General features: G+C 48.9%; 2 protein-coding genes and 1 non-coding gene across 4 annotated transcripts in view; 1 reads left to right on the top strand and 2 right to left on the bottom strand.

The window, feature by feature from the left end:
* Positions 1-9,500, bottom strand: part of AP2B1 (adaptor related protein complex 2 subunit beta 1) — an 81,782-nt gene extending 72,282 nt beyond the window's left edge. For both annotated transcript variants that reach the window (XM_071574750.1, XM_071574751.1), the window contains exons 1-3: positions 9,414-9,500; positions 4,660-4,717; positions 1,840-1,945 (exon numbers count right to left, since the gene is read on the bottom strand). In XM_071574750.1, coding sequence (XP_071430851.1) covers positions 1,840-1,945; positions 4,660-4,696 — 143 coding nt within the window. In that variant the 5' untranslated portion in view covers positions 4,697-4,717; positions 9,414-9,500. The remainder of the gene's footprint in view (positions 1-1,839; positions 1,946-4,659; positions 4,718-9,413) is intronic.
* Positions 9,501-9,634: 134 nt separating this feature from the next.
* On the top strand, positions 9,635-13,804 carry PEX12 (peroxisomal biogenesis factor 12). The gene is made up of 3 exons (XM_071574965.1): positions 9,635-9,781; positions 10,554-11,098; positions 11,751-13,804. Exons 1-3 carry the CDS (start codon positions 9,659-9,661, stop codon positions 12,148-12,150), a joined length of 1,068 nt encoding a protein of 355 aa, XP_071431066.1. The 5' UTR covers positions 9,635-9,658; the 3' UTR covers positions 12,151-13,804.
* Positions 13,805-15,306: 1,502 nt separating this feature from the next.
* LOC139681776 (Z30 small nucleolar RNA) lies at positions 15,307-15,402 on the bottom strand. The gene has a single exon (XR_011699553.1). It is a non-coding gene; the product is annotated as a Z30 small nucleolar RNA (small nucleolar RNA).
* Between the last annotated feature and the right edge of the window lie 56 nt (positions 15,403-15,458).

Here is a 15,458-nt window from a genome sequence, read left to right as displayed (position 1 = left end):
CCTACATGATTTTTAAATCTCTTTCAGAGATGGTGACTCCACCACTGCCCTGGGCAGACTATTAAAATTCAATATAAACATTCCTGGCACAACTTGAGGCTGTTTGCTCTCATCCTACCACTTGTTACCCAGAAGAAGAGCCCGACCCCAATCACGCCACAACCTCCTTTCAGGAAGCTGTAGAGAATAAGAAGGTCCCCCCTGAGCCTCCTTTTCTCCAGGCTGAGCCCCCCCCAGCTCCTCCTCACCAGACCTGTGCTCCAGACCCTTCCCCAGCTCCTCTGCCCTTCCCTGGACAAGCTTCAGCCTCTCAATGTCCTTCTTGACTTGAGGAGCCCCAAAGTGGACCCAAGATTTGAGGTGCAGCACAGGGAATGATCCTGGTTATTCTGGCCACGCTATTTCTGATACAGCCCATGGGCCACTGGCCTTTTTGTCCACCTGGGCTCATGTTCAGCCACTGTCAAACAGCACCCCCAGGGCCTTTTCCAGCTTTCCAGCTGCTCTGCCCCAAGCCTGGAGCATTCCATGGGGTTGCTGTGACCAAGGGCAGGAGTTCACACCACTGAGCCTCATCCAGTGGCCTCAGCCCACCCACCCAGCCTGCCCAGACCTCTCTGCAGAGCCTTCCTGCCCTCCAGCACAGCAAGACTCCCACCCACAAGGAAAGAATGGTATGGAAAGGGAACAGCAACAATATCAAAGAAGCCAGAAAAACTGGAGTTCCACTTTAAGCACCCTGCTGTCTAACAAAAGGTCACCTTCCTTCCCAAAACAGTTTGCAGTGGCTTTTATACTAATCATTTAATCTCTTCTAGGGCTTTAACATAGGTCAGTTCTGGAAGAGGTGAAAACTAATGCAATTTCCTAAATGTGTTTTAAATGGGGAGTTTACCATCCAAGAAAATTCTACCATGTCAGGCCTGGAAATGAACCCACAAGAGGAAAATTGTTGCTTAAAAACGTTTTGGTCATGCAGGACACTTCCAAAGAACCTGCCAAATTTCAGACTGGTAAATTCTAGAGTGCTCAGGAGCTTAAACACTGACAAGGTGAGTTTCACTCCAATGCCAAGCAGCAATCTGTAAACATCACTGCAGAAGGACACGGGACATTTCACAAAGATCTCTGCAGCCCCCAGGTAAGATTTAGGGATGTAAGGGGAGGGGTAAATGCTGTTGGCAAAAAAAGGTTAGTTTTTTTCCTTCCAGTTTATGTTACTTCATTCTATGATGAAGTCACGATGCTAAATTTGTAACCTTATACTGATTTCCGTGGCAACAGAACTGAATGCAGGACTGCTGTGACTCTCTGGGAGGCTCCAGTAAGAGAAGCTGGAGGGAGAAACCATTCACTTAGGCAGGTTTTTCTGGTTGTCTCAAAGACAGAAGAACACTCTGGGGACAGTGTTGTAGAAGGTAAATGCTGGTGGCCTTTAAGACACAGGTTCAATTTAAAAATCACTCATTTTAAAATGTAGCTCAGATTCATGCAATGACAAGCAAGGCTAAGAAAACACTTGGAATTGCCTTTGTAGCACTGGATGGCAAGCAGGGAGGAAACATTTAAAGTGGCACATGAAATGGTCATATCCTGGAGGGGTTCTAAATAAAAAGGGCTATTGGCACTGGGCTAAATCACACTCAAAGTAGCTGTTTCTCTGGTTCTCAGAAACAGGAAGGAGCTTGAGAAAATTGTAACCTAGACAAGGACACATCCAACCTCACCATAAGCCACACCAAGGTGCCAAACTTGGAGCTGTTCCACAGACAGCTGTGCCACCACCCCTGACGGAGTCCCAGGACCACGAGAGCTGCCACAGGTACAAGTTGCCTTTACCTGACATCCTTCCCCACAGTCATGGCTGCAATAACCTTCTTTACAGCTTCTTTCCTCTTCTCTTTCTTCTCATTATTAAGTTCACCCTTCAGTTCAAAAATCTCTCCTGGCAGAAGACAAAACAGATTGAGCCTCTTGGGAGAAGGAAAGGGTCTCACTACAGGGATGGTTCAGGAGTGAATTTTTACTTTCCCAGCCTGTTGTTCCCACAAAACTGGTAGAGCAGCACATGGAAGCTGCCAGAGCTTATGGAGAACATGGTTCAGTGAGAGGCAAAGCTGCAACACTCCAGGGAATGGACTGGGCTACACCTTGCTGAGGAAAAGGCTGTTCACAAGAACCTGCATGTTGCAGCTCTCCCACTTCCAGAACACCAAATCACAGCCCTGTAGTGTCTGCTTCTCAGAGACAACTATTATATAACCAGGATGAAAAGATATTTGGAGATGCCAGATTTGTGCCTGCAAGAAACAAAAACTAAGCTAGGAATTTTGCCCAGGCTTTTTAACTTTTCTCATCATGGCCTGCTTCCTGGGAAAACTGGAGTGGAGCCCAAATGCTGTGGCTGAAACAGGAAAGCATCTATTTAGTCCAGTGGAATAAATTCCTTTCAAGCTGCACAGACAGAGCTACTCCTAACAAAAGCTGCATGTAACACATCTTGCCTGGAGTCCAAGGTTGCCAAAGCAGCTTTTCCCACAACACAAATTCTTCCAGATATTACTGTGTGGACAGTCAGTTCAGGCTGGGTCACCACATTGGCAAAGCAAGTTTGTAAAATAAAGCAACATGTGCAAAAAAACTGTTTATCAGGCCTGTTCCAGACAGAGCCAGTGGCATGAGAAGGATAATGCTCCCAGCTGACAGGCAGCTTTCTGCAGGAAGGACAGCCAGCAGCACTCCCAGTGGAATCACAGAATCATAGAATGGATTGGGTTGGAAAAGACCTCTGAGATCATCAAGTCCAACCCTTGATCCAACCCCACTGTGATCACCAGCCCAGGGCACTCTGTGCCCTGGGCTGGTGATCACAGTGGGGTTGGATCAAGACATGGTGGATTCTCACTCAGTGCCACATCCATAGAATCACAGAATCATAGAATGGATTGGGTTGGAAAAGACCTCCGAGATCATCAAGTCCAACCCTTGGTCCAACTCCAGTCCCTTTACCAGATCATGGCACTCAGTGCCACGGCCAAGCTCAGTTGAAAAACCTCCAGGGATGGGGAATCCACCCCCTCTCTGGGCAGCCCATTCCAAGGCCTGAGCACTCTCTCTGCAAAGAATTTCCTTCTGTTCTCCAACTTCAATTTCCCCTGGCAGAGCTTGAGCCCATTGTGCCCCCTTGTCCTATTGCTGAGTGCCTGGGAGAAGAGACCAACCCCCACCTGGCCAGAACTTCCCTTCAGGCACTTCCAGAGAGTGCTGAGGTCACCTCTGAGCCTCCTCTTCTCCAGGCTGAACAACCCCTGGAGCAACAGGACACATTACAAATACTAAAATATTTCTGGGAAAATACATTTTAGCCCCAACTTTCAATTCCTACACACCAATGTCCCTTTGTGAGGGCAGCAGCAGCAATTACTGACACAAAGGGACTGCCAGGTACTTCAGAAAAGGAGCAGTTGCTGCTGTGCAGGATGGAGTGCAGAGACCACTCATCATCCCTCCTGCCTGAGGGAGGGACACGGGCATTACTCACCCAACCTGGAGCAGAGCTGAGCCAGCAGCAGAGCTCACCAGAGCCCACACTATGCAGGCTGACTTCCTGCAGCCACCCCTGAAAAACCTGCCTTTAGGACTGAACTTACAGACAGTTGCTGCTTAGAAAGATGTCAGCTGCATTAGCTTCATTTATGGGCTCATTCTGAAGCTTAATGAAACAAACTGATCAACAGTGTAGGTTTTTTTTCCCTGGCAAGCATTCATCAGATGCACTCAGACATTGAGATGAGCTCAGTTGGTTAAAACTTGGTTGCAATAATGCCAAGGTCATGGGTTCAATCCCCTGTGTGGGCCATTGACTTCAGAGTTGGACTTGATGAGCCTTGTGGGTCCCTCCCAGCTCAGAATAGTCTGGGATTCTGTGATTCCATTTTGAAAAGCAGAGTTTAATGCAAAACATTCTCCATATCTACTGGAGAAGGATGAGCAACACCAGGCTTAAATTGCACTCAGCAAGAGGGTTTTGTTTACAAACAGGTTAGAAAATAAAATCTGTCTGGGAGAGAAGAACGAGCCCAGCTCTGAAACAGCTGAATGGGTAAAATGTTCTCAAAGATCCTTCCCAGGCTTCCCATTTTTAAGGGCAGGAGTTTGTCCCAAGGTGAGGTGACCCCCACACCTGCAGTAAAGTCACAGCAAAGCCAAACAGGGCTCTGCAGCTTTGGTGGGAATGGCAATAGGAAAACTCATCACCTTTACTTAATGTAAGTACCCTTATCCCCAAAATATTAAATGCCTCTCCATCAGTTTAATCCTGTGATGCCCATAGAACCATCCTCAGTGTAGAACTTGTTAGCCCACAACTAAAATTTTGTCTCTGACCAGATCTGCACTTCAGGCTCCAATATTTTGCTCTTTGATCCTGGAAAAAGCAGCAATTTGGGTCATTTTGTGCTTCACAAACCCATATAACACACCAGTTTTGTCTTTTGTCACCATGTGACCTACTTTGGAAGTTTCTCCCTGGATGATTAAGAAGAGAAACAGGGACAGAGCCACAAGAAAAGCACAAGTTCTCCTGCATGCATTTAAAAAAAAACTGTGTAAAAATAACCACCCACCACCTCCAATCCACTGCACCAGATTAACACCAACCTTTTTTATTGGGCGTGAAGTATTTGGCGTCAGTCATGGCTCCAGTTCCTTAAAACACCTGAGAGTAACAACAATAACAAGAAAGAACAGGTCAGGTCCCAGTGCTGTTTGATGGCAACACCCTGTTTGGGAGGCAGGAGCTCAGAGGAAGGACAGGAGGGGAGGGAAGAAGCAAATGCTTTGCAGCCACAGGCACAAGTTTGCCCATCCTCATCCTGCACCTGCTGCTGGTATTGCTCGGCAAACCCAGGGATTTAAAGGGCTCAGATGAACAATGTTGGTGAAAATACAACAGCCCGAGGTGGAGGGGGTGGGAAAGCTTTCCCAGTTCCCACTCTCAGAAGGGAAAAGGCCTTTTTTAACTCCTCATTAAGCAGCAGATCCCGGTATGTTCTGCAGCTCATCTTTCCCAGGTGCACCACTTCATTTTCCAAGAAAAAGCACATTTAATCTCTCTCCTGGCAGTGAGAAGTCCACCTTTCAGACAAAGGAAACTGTCATCTCCCCCTAACGATGTTTCCCTGTGCTGCATCTTGATGGAAGGCACAATTAGCCCCACTTGCAACACCCACCCCCAGGCCTTTCATTTCTGTCCCTTCTTTTGTTCCCAGAAGATGCAAAGCAGCTGTCTGGGTTTTTTTTTTTAAAGAAAAGCCATTACTTTTCAGTTCTCTCAAGCCTGAAATGGAAATCCTCCTCTGCCAAGATCCAACATCCCACCTCTGAGACACACACAAGCTTATTATTTCAGTGCTGCACTGCTTGTTTTGTGGACAGGAGCGAGAAACACTGTTGGGCCAGCAAAGTGCTGAGGAGAGCTGAAGGAAGGGGCTCTCCAGCACTTCTGTTGCTCCACAGAACTGAATTATTAATGCCTCAGAATACAGGGGTTGTCCTGATATATGTGGATGTCCATCATTTTATTCTGACAACTGCCAGCTCTGTGTCAAACATGACTCAAAGCATTTTCAAGTACTGGCAGAAAACCAAGCAGAGGAGTGGGCAGTTTTACTGCTCTTGATGAAACAGTCTGTACCAGTGCCAGGAACTATAACCCTAAAACCACACTAAAAATGGCTTTTTTCATGTCTTACCTCTTTTTTCTATTGTTCCCCTCAATTCCCCTTTTCTTACATATCCTTCCATGACCTCAAGCACTGCCAGCAAAGCACTAAGTCATCTGTTCCCTAAATGTCTTGCCTCTAAACCCTGCAGGTCCTGCTTGCTCAGCAGCAAAAGGACCAGCACAGCCCTGAACTCCAAGACTCAGCCCAGCAGTGCAACCAGCTGGGTGTTCCTTAACACTTCCCTTCCTCATCCCTGAGCCAACCCCAACTCCATCCCAGGCACTCAGCAACAGGACAAGGGGGCACGATGGGCTCAAGCTCTGCCAGGGGAAATTTAATTGGATATCAGAAAGAAATTCTTTGCAGAGAGAGTGCTCAGGGATTGGAATGGGCTGCCCAGAGAGGGGGTGGATTCCCCATCCCTGGAGGTTTTTCAGCTGAGCTTGGCTGTGGCACTGAGTGCCATGATCTGGTAAAGGGACTGGAGTTGGACCAAGGGTTGGACTTGATGATCTCAGAAGGCTTTTCCAACCCAATTGATTCTATGATTCTGTGATTCTATGGATGTGGCACTGAGTGAGAATCCACCATGTCTTGATCCAACCCCACTGTGATCACCAGCCCATGGCACAGAGTGCCATGGGCTGGTGATTACAGTGGGGTTGGATCAAGGGTTGGACTTGATGATCTCAGAGGGCTTTTCCAGCCCAATCCATTCTATGATTCTTTTCCCCCATCCACCTGGATCAGCCCAACACCTCAGCTGTTGAATTCCCAGCCCCAGCCCCAGTTCCCACCTCCTTCTCCATGTCCCACATGGCACTGCAGGGATCATCTTGTCCAACTGCCAAACAACTGGATGAGAGGAACAACCTGTTGCTTTCCCCAGTTCCCTGGAGCTCCTGCTTGCCCCGTGGTTACTGTCACATCCCAGTTAGGCACCATGACTGGGTTTGGTTTGATTTCTCTCCCTTTCTTTTCCAAGCTGGAGAGCCAACTATGCCTGGAGACAGCTTGGGAAGCACCTTATTCCCACAGAGGAGGTTTATCCTCCTTCCCAAACAAAGGCTGGCTTGGGAAAGCCACGGGTGCCACAACACTGCAATTTTTCCAGCAAAAAATATCACAGTCCCCTGAAAGCAGAGGCTGCTCTGGGGCCTGGTTTGTAATTAAAACCAGAGTCTGTTCAGCTGCAACGTTATTTGGCACAGTCCTTTGGATTTGAGCCCAGCTTAAAAGATGACTTAAGTGTTTTTCTCTCTCAGAGTGTTTGGCACAGGGCCACAGAAAAGGCACTGAATGTGGCCTCATGTTCTTTGTTTGTGTTTTATGTGGATTTGTCTGCCAGGGTTGTATCTCCCAGCTGAGCTACTCTTATGGAGCTTTAACAGGGGCCAGAGCAGCAGATTAAAGGGAAAAATCAAGGAGAAAAAAACCCCAAAGCACCACAAGCATCCTCCCAGTTGCACAAAGCCACACACACAGAGGGAGGAAACTCACTGAATTCCAGAGATGATCCTTGAATCCCTAAAACAGGACATTTTGCTGGTTTTCTCTGATGCCAAAGGGGTTTTTGTTCTGATTTTCACATTTTGTAGATTTTAGGAACACAGTAGTTGTAGATTTTTAGAGGGTTAATATTTCTAACAGTTTAAGTTTAATGCCTTTCTATCACTACCCCTGTCCCAGAATAGGGAGCTCAAATTCCTTGAGTTAATTAATCTTGTTTAGACTCCTTTCCAAGGTAGAGCTGAAGGATATCAGAAGGCCCACAGAATGAAACATAAACACAGGTCAGAGTGACCCAAAAGCCAGAAGTGGATGAACTCCAAGAGACCTTTGTGTGCCCAAGGAAGAGGAACTGATGAAGACAGAGGGTCTTGACGACCCCAGACCCAATTCCAGGGGTTGGACCAGGGGTGGGACTGGGGCTGAACTGAGAAATGTGTAAAGCAATGATTGGAGGGATCTTATTATAAAAGCCATGGAAACAAGAACTGAGACACATGCCTGTCATCCTGTATTCCTGTGGGCCATAGGCCTGTGATATTAAAGGACCTTTACTTTTTATCTGACCCTGCACTAACGTGGCTCAAAGTCCTGGTTTTGGGGGGAAGGGTCATTCACAGCATCACTCCCTCTGGATCACATGCTTGGGAACATGAAGAATCCCAGAAACCCTCAGCCAGAGCCAAGCACAGCCCATGTGTTTGCAACCTGCTTTGATAGAGCTGACTTAGGTCAACAACCAAACCACCCCAGTGCAGGAGCAGCACAGGATAAAGCTCTTTTTCTCCTGAGCACACACATTTTTGCTCCATGCATGTCAGGGGCTTGCTTTGCTCATTGTTCACAGACAGCACTGAGTGTTATCTCATCACTAACAACCTCAGAATGGTTTGCAGCAAATGGAACCAAAACAGCCCAGATATTTCAAGCACTGCTGTTGGTACAACCCCCACAAATTGCCAGCTGCTTGTACACAAATCTAAACTGAAGGGGCCTAAGATAAATGATGACAACATCATGAACAGCCTTGTGTTTTTAGAACAGCTCCACCAGATTGCTCACTCCCTACTACTGTTTGTGTCCAGCACTTGCTAAGGTGGAAACAGGTAAGAGGTGTTTGAAGTTGACAGCAAAAGGCTCCTGATCCAGGAGCAAACAAGAAGAGATGAAATAGAGGAATTGCTCCAGAAAGCTCCAGGAATGTTTAATGCTGTTCATTGACATTTAAATGTAGACTGAGCCAAAACAGTGAAGTGAAAGGTTAAGTGAAAGGACTAAAGAACCATCATAACCAGGAAGATAAACCTCCTCTGCCCGAAGTCACACAGAAAACAGAACCCTCTGTCTGACCAACACCTGCTTTAATAACAGCCTGATCCACTCCCCACCAGATTCCACACAGGAATCACCAGGAAGGAGGCAGGTTAAGGCCTCAGGATACATCCAAGCTCTCTGGCATTGAGACAATCCAGTGTTGCACCCCCAAATCTCCAAAGTGATCCCGGCTTTAGCTCCAGTGCTAAGTGGGGTTCCCACTGCTCCTGAAAAGCCTCTCAAAGAGCCACATGACAGCCCAAGCGTGGCCCAGAGCCACTGGAGCACCTTGTGCCAGTCCCCTCTCCCAGTAACCCCTCCCAGTATCCCCAGTGCCTCACCAGCGACTTTCACTTCTCCCTGTGCCATCCCCCCGCCCAATACCGGGGCCTCACCAGTGCCCCTCACCTCTTCCCAGTATCACCTCCCAGTGCCCCTCCCAGCCCTATCCCAGTCCCCTCTCCCGGTATCCCCTCCCAGTGCCCCTCCCAGCCCTATCCCAGTCCCCTCTCCCGGTATCCCCTCCCAGTGCCCCTCCCAGCCCTATCCCAGTCCCCTCTCCCGGTATCCCCTCCCAGTGCCCCTCCCAGCCCTATCCCAGTCCCCTCTCCCAGTATCCCCTCCCAGCATCCCTTCAGCCGCCACCAATACCCCACCAGTGTCCCTCACCATCCTATCCCAGTTCCGTCCTCAGTCCCCCCTCCCAGTACCGCTCATCTCCTCCCAGTATCCCCTCCCCACGATATCCCAGTCCCCCTGTCCCAGTGCCGCCCGCTCCCTCCCTCCCCGTACCCGCCCCCAGTGCCCCTCCGGGCCCCATCCCAGTCCCCCCAGTGTCCCCAGTTCCCGGAGCCCCTCACGGACCTCACTCACGGCTGCGGGGGCGGCAGCGGAACCGGAAGCGGCGGGGCTGGGCGGACTCGCGAGCAGCGAGACCAAACCCTCCCCCGCCCAGAGCGGCCCCGCCCCGCCACCATAGAGCGGTGGGAGCGGGCGGAGCGCAGGCCGGCCCGCACTTCCGGGTGGGAGGGGCGGAGCGGTGCCTGCGGGGGGCGCGGCGCGGGGCGCCCCCTGGCGGTCGGGCGGAGCGGGGCGGACGCGGCGCTGCCATGGCGGAGGTGGGCGCTCACCTCACGGCTCCGGCCGGCGCGGACAGGCCGTCCGTGTTCGAGGCGGTGGCCCAGGACAGCCTGATGGCCGCCGTGAAACCCGCCCTGCAGCACCTGGTCAAGGTGAGGCGAGCGGGGCCGCGCGGGAGGGAGGGGAGAGCGGCGGGGCCGGGTGTAACTCCGGCTGCACTCACAGGCACTGGGACAGTTGGGACGGTCCCGAACCGGAGTTATTTAGAGCTGTAGTAATTTATCATTTGGTACATTACCAATCCCCACCTGGTTACAACATCCTTTCACGTAGTTGTAGAGAATGATAAGAAGAGGCTCAGGGGAGACCTTATCACTCTGTAAAAGTCCCTGACTGGAGGGGATTGGTCTCTTCTCTCAGGCAACCAACAGTAGGACAAGAGGGCACAGCTTGAGCTCTGCCAGGGGAGGTTTAGGTTGGATATCAGAAAGAAGTTCTTTAAAGAGAGAGTGCTCAGGCATTGGAATGGCCTGCCCAGGGAGGGGGTGGATTCTCCGACCCTGGAGGTTTTTAAGGTGAAACTGGATGTGGCACTCAGTGCCATGATCTGGTGATCAAAGTGGGGTTGGATTAAGGGTTGGACTTGATGATCTTGGAGGTCTCTTCCAACCCAACTGATTCTATGATTACTCCACTTTCACTTCCTTCCCTGTGAGGGTGGGCAGACCCTGGCACAGGTTGCTCAGAGAAGCTGTGGCTGCCCCATCCCTGGAGTATCCAAGACCAGGCTGGACAGGATTGGAGCAACCTGGGCTATGAAAGGTGTCCCTGCCCATGGCAGGGTCGGGCCTGGATGGGCTTTATCGCCCCTTCCACCCCAAACTGTTCTGAGAACACTCCTGTTCTGTCTCCCTGTCCCAATAGGTGCTTGCTGAGTCTAATCCCGCCCGGTTTGGCTCCCTCTGGCGCTGGTTTGACGAGATCTACGTCCTCCTGGACTTGCTGCTCCAGCAGCACTACCTGGCCAGGTGCAGCGCATCCTTCTCGGAGAACTTCTACAGCCTGAAGAGGATCCCGATGGGAGAGGGCACAGGGCAGCCCCTGGCCACGGCCGGGCTGCCAAAGAGGCAGCACTGGAAGTCGCTGCTCCTGCTGGTTCTTGTTCCTTACCTGAAAGGAAAGCTGGAGAAACTGGTGTCCATCCTGAGGGAGGAGGATGAGTACTCCATCCACCCTCCATCCTCGTCCTGGAAGCGCTTCTACAGAGCCTTTCTGGCTGCCTACCCCTTTGTGAACATGACCTGGGAGGGCTGGTTTCTTATCCAGCAGCTGTGCTACATCCTTGGGAAAGCTCAGCATCACTCCCCCTTGCTGAGGCTGGCTGGGGTCCGCCTGGTCAGGCTGACTGCAGAGGATATCCAGGCCCTGGAGAAGAAACTGGCTGGAGCCACCTCAAGTCAGACACACAGGTATGTCAGAGCCTGTTGCCCTCCAGGGGGTTCCATGGGTGTGTTAATTGAGAGCTGATGCTGCAAAGTAAAAAGTGCCTTTTTCTCCAGAAATTCTTCAAGATGAAGAATGGCAAAATGTGCTCCAAAAGGGCATATTGTTAGTGAAAATAAGGAAACAGGAGGGATTAGCTTGGCATTTTGTGGTAATGAAATTGCAGTGTTTGGAGGTCTTTTTGGGTATGCCAGCCTTTATCCTGTTCAGTTTTCATCTGCACTTTTCCTAGAAGGGAAGTAGATTGCAGCAATGTTGCTAAAAGGACTGAAGCTTAGCTCTTGGATTTTCCTGAGCAACAGTTAGTCATGACCACACTTAATATCCTGTAAAATGGTCATCCACAAGTAAAATGCTCAGTGGTCCAGGTCCCCTCAATCCAAACTCTCCTAATTTAGACTTCTGAATAGAAGAGGATTTGGATCTTTCTTAAAATACAAAGAATCTGAGAGAAACATCCTAACAAGATGCCTGATACAAACATGGGACAGGCTGACCAACTTCTCGGCGTTAAGGAGCTGTAGGAAGCAGTGACTCCCCAAGTACATATTTCCAGAGTTTCTATGTGGGTCAATGTGCAGTAGTAACCACCTCTCCACACTTCCCTCTCTGCTACAGCTTTAGCTCACGAGTGCAGTTGGCAGCGAGGAAAGCTCTGGGCGGCATCGCCTTCTCCCTCTCCACGGGGCTGTCCGTCAGCGTGTTCTTCCTCCAGTTCCTGGACTGGTGGTACTCCTCAGAGAACCAGGAGACCATCAAGGCTCTGACAGCACTCCCAACTCCCCCACCCCCCGTGCACCTGGACCCCGAGCCCAGCTCAGCTGTGCTCCCCAGACTGAAGACGGTGTGCCCGCTGTGCCGCCGGGTCCGCGTGAACGCCACGGCCCTGTCCACCTCCGGCTTCGTGTTCTGCTACCGCTGCATTTACAGCCACGTGAAGGCTCACCAGCGCTGCCCTGTCACAGGTTATGCCACAGAGCTGCAGCACCTTGTCAAACTGTACACCCCTGAGAGCTGAAAGGCTGCTGGGAGCCTCCACTGCCCCTTCTTACATGCCACAGAAGAATTCTGGCTCTGCTGCAGCTCCTCAGTGAGCTCTACAGCTCCTTTGAGTTTGGTGGTACATCAGTTCTGCTGCCTCTGTGCCTTCTGCCAAGGCTCTCCCCTTTGTTGATCAGCTGTTCCAACATCCTGTGGCAGTTCCAGAGGGATCAGACAGCCCCAGTCTGTCAGCTGGCACAGAAATGCTTTCAAAGACCAGCTGAAAGGGAAGGAACATTGATTTGGATAAGAAGAATGCAGATATGAGGATCAAAGACTAGCACTGGTAAAAGCCCTGCTCGAGGGCATGAGCCAGCAAATTAAAGAGGTGGGAAACTCTCCAGGAGAGTTACTCTTTCTTTAGCAGCTTCCCAGGCTGAGCTCTGGCACTGGTGCTTGTGAAAGAGGAGGAGAGAGGCTTAAACCTCTGCTCTGGTCATGCTGCCCTTCAGCCTCTGCATTTTCAGGCTACTCACCCCTGAACTGAGAACATCGTGCCCCTAATTGCCATCAAGGGTTCTAAACGAAGACTTTTGACTCATTAACAACAAGAGGTCATGTGTGCAAACAGGGATACAAGAGACTTGTTACATGTTCTGCACAAGGGAAGAAAATGACAAACCAGATTAAAAGAGAAACTGCCAAATGATGGGAGTTGTTTTTTCTTAAATAAGTCTTTGCATTCATTATTATCTGCTTTTATAAAGCAAAATTCTTTCTTGATTGAGAACCTAATTATTTTCTGGTTATTGGAAAAACAGCATTTACTTCTCTGGGGGCTCTATTTACCTGAGACAGACCAGACTGAAGCTGCTTTCATCTTTTCATGTGATGATAATGGATGTAAGATTAGCATTTTGTAGACTGAGAATCATTAATCTTTAAGTATTACATTGCAATTATTGCAGTCCCAGCCACGTAGCACATTCATATCAATACAAAACATCCTGTCACTGAACACAAGGAAAGGAAACTGGTGAGACATGGCTGGTTCCTGCTTGCCACCTGATTTTTCAGGGTGGAAGGGTTTTTTCCTGACTCAGGGAGCAGAAGTGCTCCAGACATCAGTGACTGCTTACTGAATGCAAGAGCAAAGTTTACTGCACAAAGTTCTTTCCACATTAAGAGATATCTTCAAACATTTAAACTACTGAACCAGACATCTCATTTTCCCCCCACTTCAGCTCTGTTCCAGAAGATAAAAATCTCCAATATCCTCCCTCACCTGTAAGCAAGATAAGCAAGGTTATTGAATAATGTGGGAAAACAGTAATTTGCATCCTCCTGAAGGTGCTCTGGAAAACACCTACTGCAACAAATGAGATTTGTCCCTGACAGTTGTCTTACCATCCTTGTGCAACTTCCAGACCCTTTGACCTGTGCCACTATAAAAAGTGTCTCATTTCTCCTTTTTCCAGTAGTCACAGGACCCATGAAGACACCTCTTTTCCCTCAGAGATCCAGTAAGGGCACACACATCTTACTGGAAGAGAAATCCCATCAAGGTGTGAGATTATGAGGTGTCACTTTTCCCAGAGTTGGCTTTGGGCCAGATATGGATGTCCTGGTGACTCCAGTGCAACTGCTGATGTAAATAAAGGGCTGAAGCATTTCACTGATGACTCAATTTCACAAGCAGTTTATTTTCCTTTTACCCTTCCTATCCTTTCCAAATTATCCATCTGCTGCTCAGGGAGAAACTGGGTAGACCTGGGACAGAAGTGCTGACTCACCTGAGCAGCTGTAATCACTTTTGAACATTAAATTGCTCTTTAAATTAGATTTTACTCCTGTAACAGGCATTAAGCCCACAATGGTGACAGGCTCAGCAGTCACCTGGTGGATTTTGTGTTCCTGTAGTAGCTTCAGAATGCCAGCTTGGATTTGACTCCTTTGAAACCTGTCCTTTGTAGCCGAATACATATATATTTAACAGGTTTAATGTTCTAAAACAAAACTAGAAAACCAGTCAGGGTTGCTGAAAAATTCCCATTTACCTGCTTTTTAACAGCAATAATGTTCTTAAAGCCATGATGGGCTAAAGATTGAGACAAAGTTTTTTTCAGGTAATACCAACTTTATTAAACCAACCTTTGAACACACATTAATTTGTGATTTCTACACAGTCATGTATCATACATGCCTTTGGGATGCTTTATTGTTGCTTAATACAATTTCACCAACATTAACAGCAGCAGTGGAGTTGCCCAATACCTCACTGCCAGAACCTGACTTTGCAAGTCTGTTAAAAAATAATTAGTAAACTTAAGGCACATTCACAGCCCATCCAGGCAGTGTTCAAAAAGTAGTGTATGAGCAATTGAGCTGCTTTTCCTGTTTCCTTAACAGGAACCATGTGGCTTCTCCTGTTAAGGGGAAACCACCATAACACACTCCTAGGTATATATTCCACATAAACATTTGCTTCTCCACAGGAAGAGAGAAATGAATGTAAAGATCACAGAATCACAGAATCCACTGGGTTGGAAAAGCCCTCTGAGATCATCAAGTCCAACCCTTGGTCCAACTCCAGTCCCTTTCCCAGATCATGGCACTCAGTGCCACGGCCAAGCTCAGTTGAAAAACCTCCATGGATGTCATCAGGACCTGGAAAAGAACAAAAAACTGGATTAGAAAACAGCTCTATCTCTTTTCCTCTCCTTGCTTAACTAGCCCAGCCTCTCCCCCAGCCTCAAAGGGGCTCTTCATGGAGAGTATTCCAGAAATACTCCAGGCCCCATGCTGGGAATTGCTAGATGAGAACACAGCTGAGCCAACTGCTCTTGAGCACCTACAGGACAGGCAGCTCAGACTCCTCCTTACAGAGTCTGCACTGCACTTAAAGGGAAGTCCAATGGCAGAGTATCTTGAATTTCACAAGCCCTGTCATACACAGGAGACAAAACAAGAAACCTCCTCGCTGCAAGCTCAGTCCTAAACGCAGGATTGCAGCAAGATACTTGTTTGGGTTTGGGTACTTGCACTACTCATTTTTCAAATCAAGGTTTTATTTTTCTACTATTAAAAGAAACGGCTAAAAATTCTTAATATTTTTTCAGTATTTTTTGGGGGTGCATCAAGAAAGTTTCAAGAAGCAGCAAAGCTGTTTCCTCCAGACGAGCTTGGCCTAAGGAAGCTCAGAGAGAAGATTAAGTGATCATGCCCTGGTCAGAGCAGGGACAGCGTCCCGGCAATACCAGTTCAGACTATACTTCGCTCATCATTGCTTTGAGCAAATCCATTTCCATTCCACAAGGAGCCTCCTCCCAACCCAGGGGCTGTGAG

Source organism: Pithys albifrons, chromosome 21 (genome assembly GCF_047495875.1).
Source record: "Pithys albifrons albifrons isolate INPA30051 chromosome 21, PitAlb_v1, whole genome shotgun sequence".
NCBI lineage: Eukaryota > Metazoa > Chordata > Aves > Passeriformes > Thamnophilidae > Pithys > Pithys albifrons.
Note: the sequence above shows the minus strand (reverse complement) of the source record. Positions and strands in the feature narration are given on the sequence as shown.